This window comes from Megascapheus bottae, chromosome 6 (genome assembly GCF_031878675.1).
Source record: "Megascapheus bottae isolate mThoBot1 chromosome 6, mThoBot2.hap1, whole genome shotgun sequence".
Lineage (NCBI taxonomy): Eukaryota > Metazoa > Chordata > Mammalia > Rodentia > Geomyidae > Megascapheus > Megascapheus bottae.
This window is the reverse complement of record NC_143514.1, coordinates 72178110-72204080: the sequence shown is the minus strand read 5'-3', so window position 1 is coordinate 72204080 and position 25971 is coordinate 72178110. Positions and strand designations below refer to the sequence as shown.

The 25971-nt window shown below is 50.5% G+C and overlaps 1 protein-coding gene across 2 annotated transcripts in view; it reads right to left on the bottom strand.

Annotated features, from left to right (window-relative positions):
• Nucleotides 1-25971, bottom strand: part of Ece1 (endothelin converting enzyme 1) — a 93551-nt gene that overhangs the window by 6218 nt on the left and 61362 nt on the right. For both annotated transcript variants that reach the window (XM_090335660.1, XM_090335659.1), the window contains 10 exons: nt 18392-18513; nt 17095-17241; nt 16107-16172; nt 15135-15326; nt 8917-9059; nt 7048-7162; nt 5608-5718; nt 3510-3608; nt 2616-2693; nt 772-875 (listed from right to left, as the gene is read on the bottom strand). In XM_090335660.1, coding sequence (XP_090191786.1) covers nt 772-875; nt 2616-2693; nt 3510-3608; nt 5608-5718; nt 7048-7162; nt 8917-9059; nt 15135-15326; nt 16107-16172; nt 17095-17241; nt 18392-18513 — 1177 coding nt within the window. The remainder of the gene's footprint in view (nt 1-771; nt 876-2615; nt 2694-3509; nt 3609-5607; nt 5719-7047; nt 7163-8916; nt 9060-15134; nt 15327-16106; nt 16173-17094; nt 17242-18391; nt 18514-25971) is intronic.

The window sequence follows — 25971 nt, the reverse complement described above, 5'->3', positions numbered from 1 at the left end:
TTGCCCAAGCTGGCCAGGACTGTGATCCTCCTGTTTACTATGTAGTTAAGATGACAGGGTATGTACCATAGTGTTTGGTGGACTCTACAAGGTGGAGTCTTCTGGAAGTTTTGCTTGGGGTGCCTAAAGCCATCATCCTAGCCTCCTGAGATTACAGGCATCCACCACTAGACTCAGCTAGTGTGTGTGTGTGTGTGTGTATGCGCGCACACGTGTATCTGGTGGTGCTGTGGATTGAACCCAGGCCCTTGCACATGCTAGACAAATGTTCTACCACTGAACCCCCACCCTGACTTGGGAGATGGATTTCTGAAGTTCCCCAGGGAACAATACTGGTGTGCATAGGCTTAGCAGTCTGAGCCCATCTGGAAACTTCCCTAGACTTCTGAGGGAGACCTGTCCCTGTCCCGGAGGAATACCCCCTATTGGTGAGGACTTAGAGGTCAGCAGCCCTGCCCGGAGGAGTCTGGGGGGGGGGTGGCCATCCCAGTTCTCACATCTATTCAGCATGGTGGCCTGGGAGTCAGCTCCTTCCATCCTGTTTTTGAGATAATGAAATGGAATGAAGGCCCTGAATGCTGACCCAGGGAGCTGGGACCACTGCCGGGCTCGCTGTGCCAATAGGCGTGGATATGGAGTGGCAAAGACTTGGGTCCAGCCCTGCCCTTGCCCCACTTTGACCTTTCACCTCAGGGTACTCAGGACAGTTGTGGTGATCCCCGGGCATGGCAGCGTGTGGCACTGGGCACTCCTGCAGGCCAGGACACTCACTGATCTCGGTTGGGTGCCTTCCTCAGCTGGTCAGCAGTCACTCTCCACGAGAAGTTGAAAAAGCGCATGGCGTTCTCAAAGTAGAGGTCTGGAACTGCGGTGTACTGGAACAGGAAAAGTGGAGTCAATCCAGCTGCGGGCAGATCTGGACTGGGAGCTCCTCTAGAACCAAGGACACTGAGATCCCAAAAGGTTAACAAGAACAGTCTGCAGCCTAGGCTCTGGGAGGCCAGCTGGGGCCTGGCCTCTGCTCCCTCCCTTCCAGGACCCTGCCAAGAACTCCATCCAGGGCTATTACCTTGCTGCAGGATGTCTTCTTGGACCTGAGCCTTAGGCAAGAAACAGCTCCACTGTTTGACAGAACTTTCTGGAATGATGGACATATTCTCTGCCTGCCCTGGTTTTTATGTAAATGTCAGCAACATCTGACATCTGGAAAGCACAAGTGTGGCTTTTCACACTTAATTTAGATTAAATAATGCCTGGTGGCTAGTAGCTGCCAAATGGATAGCACAGAGCTACTAAATGGAGTGTAAGTTAGCTCTACAGGCCAGGCATTCACACCACACACCTTCACAATGCAGCCCAGCCCTCTGGCCTCCTCCCTCCCCCCTGCTCAATCCCATGCCCTGCCTGGGCTGCCCCATGAGCCTCTGACTCTGGCATCACGATTTCCTGGAGTGCCTTAAATAGGTCTCAAGAAATAGGATGAGCCTCAGATAATGGAAAGTACTTTTTTTTGCTGGCACTGAAGTTTGAACCCAGAGCCTTGTGCTTCCTTAGCTTGCTTACTTGGCTGGTACTTTACTACTTGAGCCATGTCTCCAGCCCAGTTTTTTTCCGCGTTATTTTGAAAATGGAGTACTGTGGACTTTTCTTCCCAGGGTAGTCTTGAACTAGGATCCTCTGGATTTCAACCTCCTGAATAACTACGATTATAGGTATGAGCTACTGATGCCCAACTCAGAAGGAATTTTGATAGTCTCAGATTATAAATACAACCGTAAGGAGAAAAAGTTATTATAATTTCAAACATTTCAATCATGGGAATGTACAAAACTTTGTCAATTGGGTTAAAACCACAATCCACTTAAAGAGTGGTTTGCTACAAGCTGTAACCAGCAGGTATCCTGCAATTACCCTTACTGCCTAAATTAAGCTTAAAAAATGCGCTGGGGATTTACGCTGCCTCTTTCTCATGAGCACTTCAAGGTCAAAATCAGAGGCCCCTGTTTTCTCTGAGATGGGGAGGGGCGAGGAGAGCCTGGGCAGGAAGCAGCTCTGTGGGCAGGAGCAGATGGCTCCACGCTACCCATAATGCTTTAGGATGCTGATTCTCTCCACCCCCCCCTTTTTTTTTTTGCATCCGGGGTTTGAGCTCTGGGCCTGAGCACTATCCTTGGACTTTCTCAAGGCTAGAGCTCTACCACTTGAGCCCCAGCACCACTTCCAGTATGTGGTACCGAGGAATAGAACCCAGGTCTTTGTGCATGCCAGGCAAACACTCTATTGCCAAACTCCCAGCCCCTCTTTCACTCACTCTTTGTGCTGGGGATAGAGTCAAGGGTCACAGGGCAGCTAACTAAGCATGGGATTCTACCGTGGAGTCCCCTCTAGTCCCCCAGTGTTTTCAACTCATTGACTGGAATCCACCCTTTCCAGAGGGGCACCCAAGCAGGCGTTCAGGTAGTGGTTGCTTGGCACTGACGTGAAACAGCAGGAACCATCCCCTAACCCCCTCCCACTGCGTCCTGAGATGTCTGGACCACCAGCATCCCATCCCAATCCAGCCCCTCCTCGGCCGGTTCTATGGGGGCAGAAGGGGACAGGCAGAGGCAACTCACATCATTGAACACTTTGTCCAGCTCCTTGGGGTCCATGATGAAGTTGGGGTAGCCTATCATGTTGTAGATGGCGTCCGCCTGGATAGGAGGGACACAGAGGAGGTGAGCAGATGCCAACCAGGTGACCCAGCCTCAGGGCCTGGGCTGATCGGAGACAGCGCCCACTTCCTCCCTCCCGAGGCCTTTCACTTCTTTTTCTGGAAGGATCCCCACTTGCTTATCTAACTTCTTATTTTTGAGGCTTTTGTGTCAATGTCACTTCCCCAAGGGAAGGTTATGATTTGAATGTGTGCCCCAAAGATCGTGTGTGTGTGTGTGTGTGTGTGTGTGTGTGTGTGTGTGTGTGTGTGTCCGTCCATGTGAGCATGCGCATGTGTGTGTATGTATGCTGGTGCCAGGGCCTGAACTCAGGGCCTGGGCCCTGTCCCTTAAGTTTTTTTTTACTCAAGGCTGGTTTTCTTTCCCTGGAACCATAGCTTCATGTTCCTCTGCTTGGTGGTTAATTGGAGATAAAAATTCTCGTGGACTTTTTGGCCTGGGCTGGCTTCAAACCATGACTCCTCAGATTTCAGCCTCCTGCACAGCTAAGACTACAGGCGTAAGCTACTGGCATCTGGCAGTACTGAGTGCAGCAGTACTGAGAGGCATCCGGGTACTGAGGGCTCGGTCCTCCAGACGTTGTTGAGGGCATGGGCTAGTTCTGGAAGGATTGTTTCAGGCTCCTTCCTCCTCGTGCCCTTTCCTGTTTGTGTGCCCAGGGTGTCTTCTGCCATGGCATAGGACCATGGGTTTCAGCATCTGCCTTTCCCGGGCCAGGAGGGCTTTGTGCATGCTCACGGGCCCTCTGCCTCAGTGCTGGAGCCTTAGTGACCTTCTACTCCTGCACAGCCTCACCTTCTCCTTGGCTGACTTCCGGGTCTCTTCGTCCATCCATTTCAGGGTGCTCAGGCTCTCTTCAAACGCCTTCTTGATCTCCAGGATTATCTCGCTGGCCTGCGGAGACAGATGCTGAACTTACCGGGAAGGCCTGGGCCCCATCCCCCCGAAATGAGGCTGAGCTCAGGCTTCACGCGGGGCTAAGAAGGGGGCCACAGTCATGTTTGCAGGCCACGTTCCGACCACCAGCACCCTGCAGGACAGGACTTCCAGGATCAAGTAAACTACAACGAGCTTTGAGGAACTTAGAAAAGGCTCTGCTGCAGGACTTTTCAGAGCCTTTAATATGGAAAAGTGCCTTGAGATTTTCAGAGAATGCTAGAACCCACAGCACACAGGGCCTTTCCCAGACAGACTGGAACACACAGACCGTGTTTTCATGAAGATGAGTGGAAGCCCTCATTATGGAAAGACCACAGGACCAAAGACAGAAGGTGGAAGATTCTAGAAAAGGGGAAGGTAAAGCCATACAGTGGGAAGATCGGTGGGACTGAGAGATCTTAACTCAAATTTTTTTTTGCCAGTCCTGGGGCTAGAACTCAGGGCCTGAGCACTGTCCCTGAGCTTTTTCCTCAAGGCTAGCGCTCTACCACTTGAGCCAAAGCATCACTTCTGGCTTTTCTATGTATGTGGTACCGAGGAATCCAACCCTGGTCTTTGTGCATGCTAGGCAAGCAGTCTACCACTAGGCCAAACTCCCGGCCCCTCAACTCAGATTTGAGTCTCCATTTGCTAACCTTAAATGGCAGATGAGATCTATGTAATCAGTACTTTTAGTGACAAAAACTAGTCAGGCACAGAGCTAAGAATCCAGAGTTCAAGGTCAGTGAAGGCCTCATCTTAAACAAAAAACAAAACTAAAGGAAGAGGGATAGTGGCTCATTGTGGTAGAGCACTAGCCTTGAACTGAAGAGCTCAGGGACAGAACTCAGGCCTAGAGTTCAGGCCCCATGACAAAAAAAAAAAAAAAAAGAGACAAGGAGAGGAAAAGAAAAAAAAAAAACCTAAAATGTTGCCAGCCTGGACAGGAGAGTCTATGCGATTCTAATCTCCAATTAATCACAGACAAAACCAGAAGTAGAGTCGTGGCTCAAGTGTTACAGCACCAGCCTTAATAACAAAAGCTCAGGAATAGCACTCAAGTCCTGAGTTCAAGCACTAATACCAGCAACAATGGCAATAACAACAACAAAAATGGCACCAAAAAAGTCATAGAAACTGTAACCATAATGTAATTCACACCACATGTTGGGCCTTGTTTTATGGCAGGGCTACCTCCTAGTCACATGTCTGAGATACCTGTCCAGGCAGAGGCAGAGCCAGGGTGTGAACTGGGGCCTGGCAGTTCCCATGACAGTCTTCAACAATGCTTAGAACAATGCTGTCACCCACAGAGTATGTCACTCTCGGGCCATAAAACCTCTGCTGGCCTTATTTTGTTAGATCTTTCAGAGCCCTGGGAGTTAAAGATGGCTGCTATAACTTCAGAGGGTCACCAGGAAGGTCAAAGTGGAGACTAAAGACTGCAAGAGTGGGGCTATGGTTCAAGAGGTAGGGTGGTAGCCTTGAACTGAAGAGCTCAGGGACAATGCCCACACTCAGAGTTCAAGCCCCACAACGGACAAAAAAACAAAAAAATAAAAAATAAAAAACAAAATAAAAAAAACCCAGACAGACAGGCAGACAGACAGACAGGAGGCTGGGCAGGCAGTGACGGCAGTTTTGATTCTTTTTTTTTTTTTTTTTTGCCAGTCCTGGGCTTGAGCTCAGGGCCTGAGCACTGTCCTTGGACTTTCTCAAGGCTAGAGCTCTACCACTTGAGCCTCAGCACCACTTCCGGCTTTTTTCTATGTATGTGGTACTGAGGAATCGAACCCGGGTCTTCATGCCTGCTAGGCAAGCACTTTAACCACTAGGCCAAACTCCCGGCCCCCAGTTTTGATTCTTATGGCAGCTCGTGGTCCAGAAGACTTGAGAATGGGGACATCTCATTAAAGGCTGGATTCTGGGCTATCTGCCTGGACCTGGAGGGGTCTGGCAGGCACAAAGCACTTACTACATTCTTGCTGTCCTCTGCAAAGGTGGCTTTGACAAACATGGGGCCAAGGGCAAAGCCCAGGTTGTTCTCCGTGTCACTCACACAGAACTTCCAGCGGGGAAGGCAGGTCTGCAAAACACAAGAGTGGGGTTTGGGCCCAGTACTGGAAGGGGGTCCTTCTTCCCTCCAGAACTGCAGAGGGGTCCACCTCCCCTGGCCCAGTGGATCAAGAAATCACAGAAAATGGGTAAGAGGTGCTGGCTTCTGTGCTCTGCTTTTCAGAACAGAGTGCCCAAGCCATGGGCATAGAGCCACTGCTTCAGTGAAGGGGCAGCCATTGGCCCAGGGACCACAGCAGAGAGGGCAGATGAGGGGTGGTCTTGAGGAGGGAAGTCAGACATTCCTTCCTCGAGCTCCCCCTACCATTTCTCTAGGACACAGAAGTCAGGAAGCTTCTGGTTTCCTGGATGCCCTGCATCCTCTGTAGAGCCACCCTTGGGGGCTGCTGGGGTTCATCTGCCAGGCCCTCCCCGAGGCTGCCTAACACATAGGAATCTCTGTGTGAACCCCAAACAGGGTTCACAGACTGCAGCTGCCTGGACACGCCCTCCCCACCTTGTGTCTGGTAAGACTACGCATTGGAAGCCTTGCTCAGAAGCTCCCTCCTGCACCCCCAGTGCAGGATGACCCACTCCTGCTAGCCCCAAACATCCCAGTGCCCATCAGCAGACAAGTGACACACTAAACATGGTACTCTCACAGCTGGCACGGGAAAGGAATGAGTGGCAATACAATATGGCCACTTCCCCACTCTGGCACTGTGTAGGATCCCCTAGATACCCAGATCTACCTGCTGAGCAGGGCTACTGGGATGGGGTGGGCAGGGGGTTTCTACTCCCAAGATGGTGGGAGAAATGGGTCGTGGAAGAGTCCACTTTCCCTGAGGCAGTGGTTCCATGGTAACTGATTTTCTTCCTTTTTTCCCCCTATTACTGATGTTTGAACTCACACTCACTCAAGCTTGATTTTTTTGGCTGGCACTCTACCACTTAAGTCATACCTCCAGTTCAGTTTTTTTGCTGGGTGTTATGAGGATAGAGTTTCAAGGACTTGTCTACCTGGGATGGCCTTAAACCTTGATCCTCTGGATCTCAGCCTCCTGAATAGCCAAGATGACAGCTGCGAGCCATTGATGCCAGCTCTTGGACAGATTCTTATTCGCTTTGTTGCTTTGCTGCCTGGAATTCCCCCTGACTTGGCCTTAGCTTGTGGGGACTCTAGAAGTACTCCACCGCAGCTGGCTCAGGACAGTGTTTGCATAAACCCATTTCCTCCAGCATGCATGTGTCCATTCAAACACCCATGTCTACTCCTTCCCAATGTTATGGCCCCAGGCCCCATGTCTAGTACCCAGGAGGTATTTAGCATATACTGGAGAAGGCACAGGAAAAGGCTTACTTTCTTGGTCCCATACATGACTTCCATGAACTTCTCATCAGCATCCTGGAAGCGCTGATCAAGGAAGGAACTTGTTTTACGGACCAGGTTCCAGATCATATAGTTGTTGAGCAGGCTGAGGAGAGAAGGGACCAGGAGGCTCAGAAATGTTATGGCAGATCTTCCCCTCCGGCCCTTAGGGGGCGCTCAAACCTAACCTCAGAGCCCAAGCTCTTTCCTTGCCTGTTCAAGAGGGCTGGTTGGTGCTTTCTAAGCACAGAGAATTTTTTTTTTCCTGTTTTTGTTGTTTTTTTTTTTTTTTTTGGTTGTAGGGTTTGAACTCAGGGCCTGGGCACTGTCCCTGAACTTTTTGTTCAAGAGTAGTGCTCTACCACTTGGAGCCACAGCTCCACACTCCCAGTTTCTGGAGATAAGAGTCTCACAGTTTCTGCTTGGCTGACCCAAACTGTGACCCTCCAATCTCAGCCTCCTGAGTAGCTGGGGTTGCAGGCATTTTTTACTGGTATCAGGCTAGCACAGGGAATTTCTTTTCCCTTTTCTTTTTTTTTTCCCCCAAGGGCAATGGCTGCATCTTTTACCAAAAAACCACTGAGGATGCCTGGTGCAAGAAGACCTGTATGTCACTAGTGCTCAGTAAATGCTACTGCTTAGTTGCTCTGTGCATGGAGACACCCAGCTACAGTGCTGGGACGAGGAAAAGGCTGCTATTTTATACCCGAAAACCAAAGAGGGGAGGGGTGGGGAAGAAGGCTGGGTGTGGCCAGGCCAAGGGTCCCAGGAATGCTGGCTTCCGTTGGCTTCATGCAGAGAGGACCTAGCTGTGACTTGACTGCTGTAACGCTAACACCGCAGTCTGTTGAGCACCACAGTGGACACCTAGCTTCCCTGGAAATCAGGCTAAATGTTTCACTGTTGTTGGGCGGGGGGGAGTAGTAAGTAAATAACTATATTTACACTTGATGGAATATTATGTAACTAGGAAACAATGATATTTCCAGAGAGCTTGGGGTGACATGGGGGGAATGTCAAAGGTCATAGGAAAATCAGAATCTTTCACAGTGCTGGGGGAAAACACTATGTGTTAAAGTTAAAATTAGTCTCTCTCCTCCCCCCACCTCCCTCCGTCCCTCCCTTCTTCCCTTCCTTTCTATCCCCAGAGACATAAGCAAGCACATACACTCCACAAAGAGCAAGATTAGTGTTTTGGGTAATTCAACTTTTTCTCTATTTTTTCAATTGTTTTCAACATTTCTACATGTCTTCAAAACCTAAAAGAACGGTGGGTACTGGTAGCTTATGCGTATAATCCTAGCTACTTAGATATCTGAGATCTGAAAATTGTAGTTTGAAGACAGCCTGGGCAGAAAAGTCCATGAGACTCTTACTTCCCACTAATCAGCCATAACTAACTAAATTCCACAAACGGAGCTATGGCTCCAGGTAGAGTGCCAGCCTTGAACAAAAAAGATAAGGCCCTGAGTTTAAGCCCCAGTACTGGTGTACACGTACATACATACCCATGTTCGTGCGTGCGTGCCCATGCCCACACACACACACACACACACCACACACACACACACTCATACTGAATATCTCAAATACATCTCCTGGAGTCTATTATGTGTCTGGCACTGCTAAATTCCTTTATGTGAATTATTTCCCTTAATCCTCACAAATCCTACATCTTCATCCTATGAGTCAGAAAACAATACTGAGAAAGGAGAGGAAGCCTGCCTGAGGCTACAATGCTGGCAGGAGACCAGCTGGGATTTGAACCTGTCCTGTGGCCAGGGTGCCCTGTGGCCTCTCATCAAGGCTGCCCAGGGCCCTTCTCCTGACTGTCCCCCCGACCCACCGGCCCTGACTCACCATTTGTCGGTGCTGTTGATGAGGGTAGACACCTGCTCGAGGTATTCTTTGTCGTAGACCACAATGGGTTCCGATTCGTTGATCTCCACAGGGTAGAAGATGGCATTGAGGAAGGGCAACCAGTTGATGGCGGGCGCCAGGGACTGCGAGAGAAAGAGGATGGCACGATGTGGCTGGGTTGCTTCTCTCCCTAGCTCATAGGTCCATAACACATTCCCTTGCAGATGGTGGCACTGTGCCCTCTACTTCTGCCCACAGAGAGCAATGTGGTGCTCTCTGACAGACAGTGCATGGAGAGAACGCAGCCAGCAGCAGGGCTGCCTTCTGCCAGAGCGGTTGTAGGAACCAGATGTTAAAACCCTACATGCAAGCCAGGCATGGTGGTTCATCCTGTAATCCGTGCTGCTGAGGCTGAGGCAGGAGTATCGAGAGCTCAAGGCCAATTGGGTTCTATAGTGAGACGCTGCCCCCATAACCAGCAGCTCACTCAAGTGGAACTGGGATGGAATAAGAGAATGCTGGAGCTGCTACCACCATGTAGCACGCAGCTTCTCGTAGGATTCACGCTGACGGCCACTTCTCAGGGGAAGGAAGACATGGAGCCGTGAGAATGCAGAACTGATGCTGAGCCACAGGAGCCCATGCCTTGCTTATACGCTGTGCAACCCTGAGTGAGTTAATGAGCCCCTCTGTGCCTTGGCACTGCATCTGCCACATGAGGATCATTGTACCAACAGAACAGTCTGTTCTGTTCAGCCCGGGCTTCCACAGCACCTTTCAGTGGTCAGCTTCTAGAGGTCTGGTCCACTGTGGAAGGACAGCAGTGGAGGGGCTCAACGGCCAAGTCCACACAGCGAGTTCTTCAGCATGGGAGCTAGGAAGCCAAGCGGTGACCGCAGCAAGAAAGGAGGTACCTGCCATGCATCCCATGTACCCAGGAAGCTGCAAACGTGCCCCCCCATCTCAGGCTCCTGCCTCATACACATGCCTCCCACTTCACCCACACTGGGCACCTCTGGGGCATCCCACCATTCAGGGTCCCTCTGTAACACGTCAGCACCCGTGTTCAGCACCCCTATATCTTGCCAGCCTTGCCCGAGGTTTGCTCTGTTACTGTTTTGACTATAAAGTTGTACTTTTTTTTGGCGGTCCTGGGGATTGGGCATTGTCCCTGAGCTCTTCAGATCAAGACTACCATTCTACCAGAGCCAGAATGCCACGTCCGGTTTTCTGGTGGTTAATTGGAGATAAGATCTCATAGACTTTTCCTGCCTGGGCTGGCTTTGAACTGTGATCCTCAGATCTCAGCCTCCCAAGTAGCTAGGATTACAGGCATATGCCACTGGCACCTGGCTCAAAGTTGTATCTTTTTTTCTTTTTGGTTGGTCGTGGGGCTTGAAGTCTGGGTTTGAGCTCTGTCTCTAAGCTATGCAGCTCAAAGCTAGCACTCTATTCCTTGAGCCACAGCACCACTTCTGGTTTTTTGCTGGTTAATTGTTGAAAAGAATCTCATGGAGTTTTCATGCCTGGGCTGGCTTTGAACTGCAATCGTCAGATCTCAATCTCCTGAGCAGCTAGGATTACAGACTGGGCCACTGGTGCCTCTGTCCTTGGGCTTTCTCACAGCCAGAGCTCTGCCACTTGAGCCACAGCACCATTTCCAGCCTTTTCTATGTATGTGGTAGTGAGGAATCAAACCCAGTTCTTCATGTGTTCGAGGCAAGCACTCTACTGCTAGGCCAAACTCCTGGCCCCTTGGTTGTATCATTTTTTTAAATTTATTTTTAATTTTTTATTGTCGGGGTAATGTATAGAGGGGTTACAGTTACATTCACCAGGTTGTACCATTTTTATTTTTATTTGTACCATTTTTAAACATCACAAAGTACACCATCTCAGCCATGTGGATGAGTCTAGTTCAGTTGCATTAAGGCAGAAATCTCTTGCCAAGGGCTGGGAGTTTGACCTAGTGGTAAAGTGCTTGCCTAGCATGCACGAAGACCTGGGTTCGATTCCTTGGTACCACATACATAGAAAAAAGCCGGAAATGGTGCTGAGGCTCAAGTGGTAGAGCTCTAGCCTTGAGAAAGTCCAAGGACAGTGCTCCTGCCCTGAGTTCAAGCCCAGGGCTGGCAAAAAAAAAAAAAAAGAAAGAAAGAAAAAAAAAAAGAAATCTCTTGCCAAACAAAGTCTTGTGTGTGGCACTTGCTGGTAATGGGGATTGAACTCAGGGCCTGGGTGCTATCCCTGAGCCTTTTCACTCAAGGGTGGTACTCTATCATTTGCACCACAGCTCCACTTCTGGCTTTTTTTGCTGGTTCATTCATGGTAAGAATCTAGATTTTCTTGACTGAGCTGACTTTGAACTGTGATCCTCAGATTTCAGCCTCCTGAGTGGCTAGGGCGGTGCGACTCACTGGCACCCAGTCAAACCCAAACTTTTACCTTCAACCTCTCACCTCCCCACACCCTGGAAAGCTACCAGCCCACTTTCTGCTTGTGGGAATTGGGGGCAAGGGAAATCACATAGCATCTGTTCTCTCGTGGCTGGCTGGTTTCACTTAGACAATGTTGCCGCAGAGGCAGGCACTGTAAGAGCACCCCTCCAGAGGCTGTCACCCTCCTAGGGTCACCTGGATAACTGGAGACCCAGGTTCACTCATCTCTGGATTTAAGTTTTGGTGATGCTGGGAACTGAACACAGGGCTTCGTGCATGCTATGTAGATGCACCCCACTGGGCTACACCACAGGTCATTATCTCTGGGTTTAAGAGATCTCAGCTATTGGGGAACAAAGACCTCAAGAACCAGGTGAAACTGGGGTCTGGGGAAGAGGCCTCCAAATGTGGCGGCATAAAGGCTGCCAGATAGGTTAGCAAAGTGAGGGGCTGATTGGTGCTTTTATAGGCAAATATCCTTACCAAAACTCACTGGCAACTGCCTATTGGGAAGAAAAGAGCACCAGGGTCAGGGAGCCAGTGTGCCAAGCACAAACCACCTGTATACCTGCCTGCAGTGACAACAGCTGGGAATGGGCAGACACAGGTCAGAGGCCAGCTCTGGTGAGTGAGATATTTGCCTAAATGGGGGACAGTGACATCACCCCCAAATCTCACTGCTCTATCCTTCTGAGACTCACTTGTCCTACTCCCCAAACTTCCTTCCACCTGGCTTATCCAGTTCCAGGCAGGAGGCCCTGAGGCTCATCTTTCATATCTCTGTGGCAGCAGAATTTAGGGGTATGTTCATGGGATTTGCAAATAAAGATCAACTAGGAGAGCCACCTGACCCACTGGCCAAGGCCCTAGGAAACAGACCTGGTCACACCACGTCCCTGATCACACATCCCACAATCCATGAGCTTTGGGAACCGCAGGGACGGAGACTCTGACTGAGGCACAGAATTGACGGAGAAACCACCAAGCACTCAATCCAAACTGGAGCAGGAGCTCCGTGCAGACAAGTCCCACAGCTGGAAGATAAGGAGATGTGGGTTGACCACCAGGATTTCATATGTCCTGTCTCTTGTGCTCCTAATTAAGCACATGAACCCGGCTCTGTTTCCGTGGAGACAGCTGTTTGAGTCGCCTGGGACATTCTACTGTGACTCCAACCCTCTGGGGACAGTGCTGAGCCCTGTTTTCCACATCCACAGCCAAGGAGCCCTGCTGAGCTTTAACCAACCAATGTGAAGGGGGAGGGGAAAGCTGATGCTTGTTAGCTTTAGCTCAGCTGGAGAAATGGGGCAGGGAAGGGCTCCACTGCAAGGGCTTTCAGCATGCCAGCTGCAAGAGATGGATGAGAAGAATGTATGACTTGAGACTGAAGCCATGCTACATTGTAGCAGGGAGGGCTAGCCTAGAACTCTACTGTGAAGTCTACAGTGCCTTTCCTTACCCAGGAACAAGAGCAAATGCCCGGCTCCCACAGAACAACACATTCTTTATCTCAAGGTGGAAGGATTCCAGTAACTTAGTGCTGGGGACCTGGGCAGGGATACCAGACACGAAAGTGATGAGGCTTCTACTTCGCAAGTCAGTTTACAACATGAAATTTCAAGCTTGTCACCATGTCTGTCCTCTCAATCTGATGGGCAGGCCAGGCTCCTTTAAATGTTAGAATTATGCTGCTGCTATTAATGATGATGATTTTTGGTGCCAATACCAGGGTTTGAAGTTAGGGTCCTATGCTCTTGTTTGACATGGCTGGTGTTCTACCACTTGAGCCAGACTTCTACTTAGGGCTTTTTGCTGATTAATTGGCTCTAAGTTTTGTGGATTTATCTGAGCATACTGCTTTGGAATTATGATTCTTAGATCTCAGCCTCCTGAGTAGCTAGGATTGTAAGTGTGAATCATTGGAACCCAGCTAGATTTTTTTCCTTTTTGGCCAGTTCTGCAGCTTGAACTCAGGGCTTCAGCACTGTCCTTGAGCTTTCTTAAAGACACTGCTCAGCAACTTGAGCCACAGCACCACTTCCGGCTTTTTCTGTATATGTGGTACCAAGGAATCAAACCCAGGGCTTTGTGTGTGCTAGGCAAGTACTCTACCACTAGGCCACACTCTGTGCCCCTAGACTTTTTTTTTTTTTTTTTTTTAAATAATAACATCTGCCCATTTCTCCTTGGTGACATTGCATTTTTTTTTTTTTTTTTTTTTTTTTTTGTCAGTCCTGAGCTTGAGTGCAGGGCCTGAGCACTGTCCTTGGACTTTCCTCAAGGCTAGTGTTCTACCATGAGCCACCGCACCACTTCTGGCTTTTTCTATGTATGTGGTACCGAGGAATCGAACCTGGGACTTCGTGCATGCTAGGCAGGCACTCTACCTCTAGGCCAAACTCCCGGCCGACACTGCATATTTTTGAGCTGTCTTCAAAGGCCCTGTGACTTAAAGATGTGTGCTAGTGGCTCAGGCACGTACACAGCCTTTCTTCCTTTCCATAGAAGAGAGGATCCCAGGGGCAGAATCCAGTGGCTGCACGGGCTGAGGTGCTTGGGGTCGCCCTGCCCCTTCACTGGACATCACGGACAGCAGCATGGCTACCAACGCAGAGCCACAAGACTACTCAGGCTGCTGAGAGCTGCTGGCCACAGTAAACCAAGTTATATCACATGGGCATTTCCCCCTATCTCCTGGCCTGCTGTGGAAACCTGCCACATGGTGCCTGCTGTAGACTACCGACCTCCATAACAACCCACTGGCTGGGTACCACTTCCCCAAGGGACATGCAGGCAGATAGCTGGACCAGCAGGAGGTGGGACACCCATCAACCTGTCTATTACACAGCCATCTTAGACTCACCACTCTGAGCCTCTCCCCTCCTGAGTCACTATGTAATGTAATGACAGAGGAACTGTTCTATTCCCAGAAAAGCATAAAAGCAAGGCGTGAGGGGGAATCTAGGTGCATCTATCTGATGAAGGAGGAAACAGGGAAGAGCAGACAGACAGAATCTGGCTGGAAGAGGGGACAGAAACACATGGAGAGGCATCCCTGGAGCCTTGGCCCTGGTATCCTCTCAGTGGATAAGGCCCACCTTCCTAGATGAGGTGAGACACAGCAAGATCACCAGAGGTCTCTCTCAGGCGTGCTCTGAGACCTGGAGTCCAAGACAAGGCTAGGAGGAAAGAAAGTAAAAAGAAAGCTGGAGCAGCTCCTGGAGGGCAGCCTGTGGCAGAGGCGACCTGTGGCAACAGCAGGCTTCTCTCGATGGGCTCCACCAGTCAGAGAGCTCATGTCTGACACCCAGTTCCACCTCCTGGGTGACGCCAGGGGATGTGAGTCAATCCCAAGTCCAGTGCTCAACTCCTCTGCCATAGAGGAGTCCCTATCCCTGATGGAGTCATTTATCCTCCTGGCTTAGAAAAGGGATAAGCAAGAGCAGAAGTCATAGCTCACACTGATCTAGTGCGTCCAGTCCCCAGGATGGATGTCCTGACCATGCGTACTAACATGGAAATGTCAGCCTACAAGACAGCCTGGCATGGGGCAAGAATCCAGCTGTGGAGTCACTAATTGCCATGTGCTTTTCAGCAGACAGCCTGACCTCTCTGAGCCTCAGTTTTCCCACCTGTGAACTGGGCAGAATCACCACAAACCATCCCTCCTTCACCGAAGGGTTTCAAAGATCTGACAAAGTGGGTGGAAAATACCCGGCTCTCTCCCTCTCTCTTCCCAGCACGCTGCCCGGAGCCCTGGGTGAGCTGGCACTCAGTTACCTGCAGCTGGGCAGCTGTGACTTTGTGGTAGATGAGCTCTTCATCCCGGCGCTTCTCTTGAGGGATGGTGATGTTGGCTAGTGCTGTCTCGAAGTCCAGGATCTGCTGCATTTGAGGCCGGATGGCATCCTCGTCCCCTCCGCCCAGCAGCTTCCCTAGCTGGACCATGTAGTTCAGGTATCCGGTCAGCACCTGTGGGGACCAAAATGCTGGTGGCTACCACCTTCTGCCAGCAGACAGCACAGGTGACCCACGGAACCTGTGGGAAACAGCCTCGAGAATGATTCTGGTGCTGGGTCGGGTCACTGGCTCCCCTGGGCTATCTTTCTGCTCTCTTCTGAGCCACCCTCCACACAGACAACTCCCCAGATCTGTGTTCAAATGCCCCTTGCCCAGCTGCCACAGTGTGTGACCATGCACCTACTATGAGGTCAGTGAATGACTGCCAGCCCTACCGGACTTGGAGCCCTGAGACTTAGACAGGCGCACAGCCATCTTTTCTACCCCTTAAATCCTGCATCAGATGCACAGAGGGGGATTGCTCAGGGTAGTGGGTGGAATTCAGCCTTCCTGAGTCAGCATGGGAGAAAGTCTAGTCTTTGGAGGAGATGGCTTCCGCCCTTACCACTTACAGGCTGTGGGACCTTGAACAGGTCACTTAGTGTCTCTGAGCCTTACTCTCTCCTATGAAAAGCAAGGTAAAACTGATACTTGACAGAAGAGATCGGTCTGTATGTGCCAGGATATTGGGAGGGTGAGATGGGATATATATACCAAGATCTAATGTCCATGCATAGTGGGGCTACTCACCAATGACACCTAGCTGGTGTCCTCTGGGCCTACATGCTGGGTTACTCCATGTCACCCTCCCTCACTCTCAGCCCCACCCTGCAGAGACCTGTCCGGGCAACTGAGGGTACAGGCCAAGGGGAGGAGAAATACAGAGGGGAAGGCTGGGCTGGGCACACTCACCTTTTCGTTTTCGGTTTTGTTCAGGTAATAGTCTCTGGAGGGTAAGCCCAGGCCAGACTGGTCCACCTGGAGAGAGTGGCAGGAATGAGAGGTAGTCCCCTGCTGCCCGAGCCTGTGTCTCCCATCCTCGAGACAGCTGGCACATGCACTGGGTGGGGGAGGTGCACTGCAGGTGTCAGCAGTAACCCAAGCTGGTAACTAATGCCACTGATGGGTGATGGGGCAGGTTCACCCCTGCCCAGGCACAGGGTCACCCCATGGACTCTGGGTCCTTCTAAGGGCTGGACAGGGCTTCCTCCTCTCTTAGCGCTTCCTGGTCTCAGCCAAGAGCCCTCATTTCACCCAACATTACCGTGTGGTTCAGAGCCACAAGGCTGTGGTTACTTAACTTCTTTGATTATTGTGATCCTTATCTTTGAAATATAAGAAACAGCCAACCTTCAGAGGTAGAATGAGCATTGTAGGAGCTAATGCCAGGAAAGGGCACACGGGCCAGGGGCTCCTCATAATGCCACTGGAGCCTTCTGACCACCCCTGACACGTCAGCTCAGCCTATTGGGTTTATTTAGAAATTCTGACTCAGAGAGGCCAAACTACTTACCTAAGTTCACATAATGAGTGAGTGGCATAGATGGACTGGGGGACTCAGCCTTTCTGACCCTGGGTCTGGGGTTCCCCTGGGCGAGCTGAGGCTCTGATAGACATGAACTCAAGTTCATTTGAAGCAGAGCCACAAAGATCAGAGGCCACGGCCAAAGCGTGTGTGTGTGTGTGTGGGGGGGACTTTCACTATGTCTTAAAGTTGACTTTGCTGAAATCATTCCCTTTGTCACAGGGGGCCACCTTTCAAGGAAATGGTGGCTTACCCTTTGTGCTGCCTTGCCTGACAAATCTTACCACTGGGGGGCAGCAAGAAACAACCCAGGCTCAGAGAGCAGCGCCAGTGCAGGGTCTGGGCTGAGTTTCCTTTCTGGTATGGCTTCCTCACCTGGATCACGTTGCTGTTGGAGTTCTTGGAGTCGGCACTGACATAGACGGAGAAGAAGGGTGAGGTACGGTAGTGGGCTGTGACCACCTGCAGAGTGTCCTGGAAGTTGTCCTTGGCCCAGGGACCTGTGATGTTCCAGCCTCCCAGCTGTGGGAGGAAGCAACAATGGTGGGGGGTAGAGGTGAGGACCCTGGCCTCTGGGTACCTCCAGGGCAAAGGGAAGGACAATCTTCACTGAAGTCTCTGGTGAGCTCAACACATCTACATGGAGCAAACACCTATCTTTACCAAGTCAACCAAGAATCCATGTGGGGGGGGGACAGTGGGAGGGAGGATATAGGGGAGGGGGAGGGATGGGTTGAAATGGGGAGAGAGGCTGGGAGCATGGCCTTGTGGTAGAGTGTTTGCCTAGCATGCATGAAGTCCTGGGTTCGATTCCTCAGTTACCACATACACAGGAAAAAGCCAGAAGTGGTGCTGTGGCTTGAGTGGTAGAGTGCTAGTCTTGAGAAAGTTCAAGACCCTGAGTTCAAGCCCCAGGACTGGCAAAAAAAAAAAAAAAAAAAGAAAGAAAGAAAAAGAAAAGAAAAGAAAAAAAAATCAAAAGACCAGACCCAAAGTTCAATTGTGCCTAGGGGGAAAAATGCTCCATACTGTCTAACAAGATGGGTAAATCATGATTTCAGTTTCTCAAACTTGAAATTAAAATAAAAACCCATCTTAGTCCTCCCTTACTTAATATATGCTTGTACATGGACAGAAAGGAGGCCAGGGACAGCCATTAACCTTGACTCCTCTCACTGAACTAGGACCCTCAGGCAGCACAGGCACCCAGAAAACTTCCTTGCCATCTGTTCTTGCCAGGCAGCCTGAACAGTCTCAGGCTGCCCTCCTGGAGTCTGAGCACAAGTGCCAGGGATGTGTCTAGGAAGAAGGACCCGTTCCCCTTTCCAGAATTAACGGGAAACCTACCTCCTCACCTGGATGGATCTATATCCAAAATGGTACAAGTGTGTACACACACACACACACACACACAAGCACACCATGAGAGGGAAAGGAATAGCACAGAGGAAGATTTGCCATGAATATGGTCCCATCCACATGGATGCCCCAAGAGACACATGCAGACACAGACATCCACATCCGATGCTGCTATACAGCCCCGCACAATACACATAAACACATTCCCCGTAGCCCCCAAACCTAGCCACAGAGACAGAAACAGGCTCAGCAGGGAGTGGGGGCTGAGAGCTGGGCGGGAGCCGGGGCGTTGAGGTCTGCCCCAGGGACAGACCTTCTCGATCAGCTCCATCAGGGGCTTGGCCCTCAGCTCCTCTATCCTGGTCTCGTTCATACACGCGTGGTAGTATACTTGGGCCTTCCTCTCTGCCTCGCTCACGCTGGCTGTGGAGTTTTCTAGAATGACAAGAGATAGTCGAGTTGTGATGTGCCCTCATTCCCTCCCTGGCTCTGGGTTAAGTCCTTCCGGAGGCTTGGGTACTCCCAGTTGTGCAGCAGAGCCCCTCTTCTTCCCCTGGCTGAGGGACCAGGATAAAACTCAGTCCTAGGGTATTAGTGCTTCTAGGCAGAGCTGGTATACTGGAGGTGCCTCCTGAATTCTAGCTGACTTGCAGGGCAGAAGGGTGCACTGTATTTCCCCCCCTCCAATGATGGGCTTATCAGTAGATCCTTGGGAGGGTCACCCAGGTCTGCCAGCCTACACAGAGCACACACAACTCTGCCCAGTGCATGGGACAGAGCTCTGTGGTGGTTGCCGGATATCAGATGACCTTTCTTAGGAGAAAGACTGGAGTTTGAGTGGTGCTTGAAAGGCCTCATTCATTATAAATTAATTTTCCGCTTCCTCCTCAGTCAGGTGCGTTTGCCAGACTGACTGACTATGCAAAGGACTGGTTTCTACCTGCACTCTGCTGGGACCAGCAGCCTCACCTCCTAAAGCTCTCAGACCTAGCCATAGACTCCAGGAGGCTCCCTCTATCTCCTCCTCTTCTTCCCCCACAGCACCTGGTCCTCATTCCCCCTGCTGGAGTCCACACAACCATGCATAGAGCCTAGGATGCTCCCAGCTACATCCAGGGAAGGTGGCCACTTCCTGCCACTCAAACCCTCATAGCCTCCTGCTATGTGTTGAGGCGCCAGTGTCCCGAATCCTGGTATCTGAGCTCCACTCCAGTTCACTCTGATCCTTAGCCCATCTGTCTGACTCCTCTAGGATCCTCACTGTCATTTTACATTCATTTCTTTCTGACCCTGAAACCCCTTATTTTGCTTCCTTCCAAGACCTCCCCTACTCATCTCCCTGAGAGATAGTCTTCTGGTAGGATTCTATGCATTCAGCCATTGGACAGATACTAAATGCCAGACACTGTGTAATTCTGGGGACACAAAGTACATACAAAGCTCCTACATAGGAAACCTTGGTACTCTGAATATCTACCTGGTGCCAGGCAGTGGGCTGGGCATAGAGCATTACAGACAATCTGAGACCAGTACCTGGTGGAGCTCATGGCCTAAAAAGGACATAAATCTGCCAAAGAACCACCCCCCTCCCTCAAGCACCACCTGCAGACATCCTATTTAAGCTGCACTTCTAAGATGAAAAAGGTGTTCATTAGATAGAGGCCAGGGGAAAGAGCACTGGATGGTGGAGCAATGCACTCCAGGGCTAAGGCAGGAGGCTTAAAAAGGCACACTGTATAAAAAAAAAATATTCATTTGCTGGGTGCTAGTGGCTCACGCTTATACTCCTGGTTATTCAGGAGGCCGAGATCTGAGGATCACTGTTCAAAGCTTGGTCATGTTTGTGGACACAAAAGTCCATGAGACTTTTTATCTCCAGTTAACCACCAGAAAGCCAGAAGTGCTGTTATGACTCAAAGTAGTAGAACATTAGCTTTCAACTGAAGGTCTCAGGGACAGCATCCAGGCCCAGAGGTCAAGCCCCATTATCGACAAAAATAAATAAATTAATTAAAAATTTTAATTTGTCACAGCCACTTGGTGCCAGGGCACAACTCATTTCCTGACCAGTCTTTCATCAGCTTCCCCAGCCCTCACTGCAAAGAGCTCCCCATCCCTGGGTCTGGCTATGGTTGTCACTGGTCAAAGAACAGAAGCCCCATTCTCATTGGAGCTAGAGTGATGGGAAAGGGAGATCTAGAGCTCTTGGGGGAAAAGTGGCTCTAGGGGGTGCACACAGCTTTAGAGAATACCAGATTGGGGCTGCCAATCTCTGAAAACACCTGTGTGTCTCCCGGGCCGCAGGGAACCATGAGAGGAGGCCTCCTGGAGACAGAGGACAGAACCTGGGAGCACCAGGGCCTTAGACCCAGGAAGCAGAGAAGGGTATGCAAAGGGGCAGCTCCCATTCCCAGGGGCCTCGTCTCCATGGCAACACTTCCTGGCAACCAGTTTCTCAGAAGAGAAAGCAGGAGGGCCTTCGGGTTCTCAGGCCCTTGGAAGCCTATGTCATACCCACCTCTAGCCTTGACTCTGAAATATCAGGGTGAGAGGACGTGCTCTGCACTGGCTCAAGAAAGAACCTGGCATCTTCCTCCCCCAGGCTCCCCCCGCCCCCCGCCAACCCCAGAGAGGAACTGCCAGGCCGTGCGATTCTGGGTTCAAGCTCCAGGCCTCTTGACCCTTTGTCCCAGGTACCTGGAGGGAGAGAGAAGGCCTGGTTCCAGCAGAGCCTCCCTCTCCATTTTCCCCACAAGGCTCCAAGTATTTCCTTCATTGAAAGTTCAAGATCAGCTCTGGCAAAGAGACCCTCAAAACAAAATCGAACAAAAGGGTTTGGGACCTAGCTCAAGTGGTAGGGTGCTTGCCTGACTTGCACCTCTGGATTCCCTCCCTAGTATTGCAAAAAAAAAGAAAAAAGGAAAAAAAAAGCTCCTCTGCAGCCTGGGTCCTGCTGCCTGGCTCACACATGACTATGAAATCCCTGTGCTGGCAGCTGCCAGGCTGGTTGTACAGACACGGGCCTGAGTGCACAAGGCTGGCAGCTCAACAGGGAGGCAGCGAGGGAACGGTCACAAGAGCATCTAATTACACACAGGGGTGACCATGAAGAGAAAGTGCAGGAAGCCAGGAAAGGCCGGCAGGAGGCCAGGAAAGGCGCCTGAGGAAGCCACACGTGAGCCATAGACTGAAGGACAAGGTCAGGATGGATGGAGAGTGTTGGAGCTAGGCTTGGCCTGCCTCGCCTGGCTCTACAGCTCTGGATTCCCAGAATCAGCACTGAATGGGCACATTAAGGCTCAGTGACAGACAACAAACAGAGGCGGCTCACTGGTACCTCCCTGTGGAAATGGGCCAGTGTCGTCTTGCCTCCTTTGATCTCCTCTCAGCCCACAGAGACCTACAGGGACAGCTCACAGCTCTCCTCCTCCTTGCCTTTCTCACTCGAGTGAGGAGGTTCCTGCATTAGACCTGGTGATTCAAGATCAGGACCTGGTGGTGGCAGAATGGCAGGAGGCACTCAACATAGGAGACAGAGAAGCAGAGAAGGGCAGCACACTTCCTTAGGCTGGGTGAGGTGCTGCTTGCTAGGATTGGCAGCCTGGGCAAGATGGGGAGGAAGTTAGGAAGCAGGGTAGGGACAGTTCCATCTGAAGCCCCTCTGGGCTGGCCTTAACAGGCATTTGGGAGATGGGGACATCATCGGGAGACCAATGGAATAAAAATTGTTTGGCATTCTGGGATCAGACAACAAGGTAGCCAACTTCCTACGGATTTTCAAGTTTCAGAAACTTCTACAGTCACTTCATCTGAGTCTCCAGTTACTTCTGGGGAAGAAGCAGACACTTTTCTGTGTTCTACAGAGTTGAGGTCTGGGGTCCAGAGGCCTGGGAATTCCATAGCCTCCTTCATCCAGCCAGGAGTACTGGAGCCATTGAGTCCATATCAGGGTTGGACCCGTATTTGTTTTAGATAAAACCCTAGGTTCAGCTGAGACATTGAGAGGCGTGGGGAGCTGCAGCCTTCAAGGGGAAGGGAGAGCTGATAAAGAAGGCATCTCATAGTGCAGAAGAAGAGAAGGAAGAAAAACACCGTGGCCACTTCCCGGTGCCCTGCAGGCCAGGCCTGTGTTAGATTTCATCATCATACAACACAAGACAGGCAGGGGTGTCACATCAGCATTATCAGCCCGTTAGGGAGAGAAGGAAAATAAGGTCCAGAACAGCAAAGGAACCACTTACAAAAGCAGTGCTAAGAAGCTGCATATGCTAGAATCTGAACTCAGGCATTCTGACACTTCCCTAAGAAAGTCACTGCCTACTGTGTGTATGTGGGGGGGAGGACACACAATGTGTGTGGGTACACATTACCACAACATCACCACATTAGCTTTAACTATAGGCAAGCAGTGGTTTCATGAGTGAGTGGCTAAGGCCAGAGCTTGAGCCCAAGTCGATCTGCTTTTCTGGCTATTCCTGTAAGCATGCCTAGAATCCAGTAAGGGCTCCTGGCCTGGATGCTGTGGACATCTCTCCCTCGTCTTGAATCAATGGATCCATTCCCCTAAGGAGAGGGGTCCTGCTGCTGCAAGCCCACATAGAAGTGGTTACAGGACAGAGCCTCCACGATGCAGGAAGAGGAAATGAAGCCGGCCAGCAAATCTGGAGAAACATCAAAACCAAAATACAAGAGCTGATACAGGGTGACACGACTCATGCCAAATCACTGACGTGGGCACTAGTCATGCGAGTGGAACATTCTGTTATTACTTCTCAGGGAGACTGGTGTCCTGGAGAGAAGGAAGGCAGACAGCCAGCTCTTAGTTTGTGATGCTAGGAACTAAAACCATGGGCCTCACACACGTCAGACAGGCGGTGCTTCCCCTAAGCTACCTCCTCAGCCCTCAGCTAATTTTTCCTTTAAGGAATCTGTGCTGCTTCAATAATAACACATGCATTATTGTTATTTTTTTTCTTTACATATTATTATTTTTTTGTCAGTCATGGGGCTTGAACTCAGGGCCTACGCACTGTCCCTGAGCTTTTTTTTTACTCAAGGTGGTCACTCTACCACTTGAGCCACAGCTCTATTTCCAGCTGTTCAGTGGCTAATTGGAGATAAGTGTCTTCATAGACTTTCCTATTCAGAGTGGTTTGAGCTGTGATCCTCAGATCTTATCCTCCTGGGTAGTTAGGATTACAGGTGTGACCCATGGGAACCGGGCTATTTTTTTTTTTTTTTTTTGGTCTTAGGACTTAAACTCTGGATCTGGGCGCTGTCCCTGAGCTCTTTAGCTCAAGGCTACTGCCCCACCTCCAGAGCCATAGCATCACTTCCAGTTTTCTAGTTTTCTAATTGAGGATAAGAGTCTCAACGACATTAGTGCCCAAGCTGGCTTTGAAGCGTGATCCTCAGATCTCAGCTTCCTGAGTAGCTAGGATTACAGGCGTGAGCCACCGGCACCTGGCTTGGGCTATCTTTTAAAAACACACATTCATCTTATAGTATGATATCATAAACATGACAGGTGCACACCTGACAGGCTCAAGTCCCAGCAAAGCTACCAGACAGAGGAAGCAGCTTTAAAAAGATGGGGGATGGGTCAGAGCTAAGCACAACTGGAAAGCCAACGGCAAAGCCAAGTTTAAGGGGTACTGGCCAGCCAGTTGCTTCCCTTAAGGAAAAGCTGCCACAGAGCCTACACAGACCACCCACAGGAGCTTAGAGACACTTTTCTGTGTTCCACAGTGCTGAGGTCACCTTTCCACCAGACTGCCAGGACACACACAGTGGCACCAGGCCCGGGCCAGCCCACCTGTGCCAGATCCGCCTGGACCTCCTCTCCAGTAGCCATGATTCACTCATCAAAGAAAAGCCAGGCTTGCCCAAGGCCACACAGCAAGAGCAGGGGAACATCTGTCCTCCCTGGCCACGGATCTCATCCACATTGGCACACTGAATGTCCCTCCTCTTCTCTCGCCAAGCCAGAGCCAACTCCAGACCACACTGGAGGGGTATCAGCATCCTGTTTGTCCTAGTGACCCTGGTTGGCGCCTTTCTGTAGCCTGCTGGCTGGCTGTTCCTCTGTGTTGGGAAAAGCTGAAGTCAGTCTGGCTTTAAACCCAAGAATGCAGTGGCCACATGCCTGCGATTATTTTTTTCCCCACTTGTTACCTATTCTTTGAGGTGGTTCCAGGTACCAATACTCTAAGAATGAAGGCCACCCATGAGGAACTATCTCTTGACTAGCTCCCAGGAGTGAGGCTGGGACAGGGAACCTGGGATATGCCTTGGTGGGGTGGGGGGAAGCGGGCGGGGAACTGACATGGAGGTAAAGCCAGCTCTGTGATCTACAGAGCTCAGCCAGGCAGCTACATTCCACTGCTCTCCAAAGCAGGACCATGTTGGACCTCTCTACGAGCACAAGTGTTGATGCCCCATAGCTGGGCTGAATCCCAGCTCCATCATTTCTAGGCAACATGCTTCTTCTGCCTCTGTGGGCCTCATCTGTAAAATAGGTCTATCTGGTGTTGTTGTGGCACACCTCGAGAATTAAATGAAATAGCATAAATAAGAAAGTATGTGTGTCACCCTGTACCATTTTCCCTAATAACAAAAAACAGAATAAACATTGGCTTATTCTTAGAGTATGCTTCCTAATGATCTGAGTTCAAGTCCATCTTACAGAGACCCCAGGAGGCTGCTGTTCTTTTTTTTTTCGGGGGGGGGGTCAGTCCTGGGCCTTAAACTCAGTGCCTGGGCACTGTCCTTGGACTTTCTCAGGGATAGTGCTCTACCACTTGAGCCTCAGCACCACTTCTGGCTTTTTTCTATGTATGTGGTACCAAGGAATCAAATCCCGGTCTTCATGCATGCTAGGTAAGCACTCTACCACTAGGCCAAACTCCCAGCCCCTGGTGTTCTTTTTGTAGTAGCTCAGTAGCTTGTTATGAAAAACATCACTTGGAACTTACTCAGTACCACCAAGCTAAGCACTTTGAATATCACATGCAAATCTGTACTCATCACAGCCTTAGGTATAAGGAGCTACCAAAGTCACCATTTCACAGAGATTAGAACTAAGTACAAGAGAGCCGGGCCTCTGGTCAGCAGCCACACTAGCATATGGGCCTCACAGTTCTGCAGGATGGTCTCTTGGTGCTCTGAGACCCTGGCCTTGTGGTCAGGGCCTTAATGGCCTGGTTCCGAATGTTCTAAGCCTGCTTGGAACAGCCACAACTTGACCCTAGGGGACCGCGTGGATGTAAGGATACAGGTCAAGACTGGAGACTACTTTTCACAAGTTCTGCCAAGTTAAGGCCAGGCAGGGTGGGATGGGCTTAGATCCAAGGTTTTCTCTGATAAGAACTAGCTCGGGAAGTAGTAGGGTCAGAACCTGTGGCCACAAGGCACAGGGCCAGCTCAGGGACAAACCAAGAAGTCAGACAGTTTGTCTACCTTTCTTTCCTACCTCCTATCAGTGCTAATGGCTCACCAGGAGGTGTGCTCTTGGCAAAGTCTCTTAACATCTCTGAGCCTCAGTTTCTCCATTTAGAAAATAGGAATGAAAATCCCTAAATTGCCAGGTGCCAGTAGCTCCTACTTGTAATCCTATTTAAGAGGGTGAGAACTAAGGATGGAGGTTCAAAGCCAGCCCAAGCAGGAGACTCTTATCTCTAATTAACCATCAAAAAGGTCGGAAGTGGAGCTGTGGTTCAAGTGGTAGAGCACTATCCTTGAGCACAAAGCTTAGGGATAGCACCTAGGCCCTGAGTGCAAGTCTCATGGCATAATAAGCAAGCAAACAAATAAACAAATAAGAAAATCCTGCTGGGCACAGTGGCTCACACGTGTAATCTTAGCTACTCGGGAGGCTGAGATCTGAGGATCTCG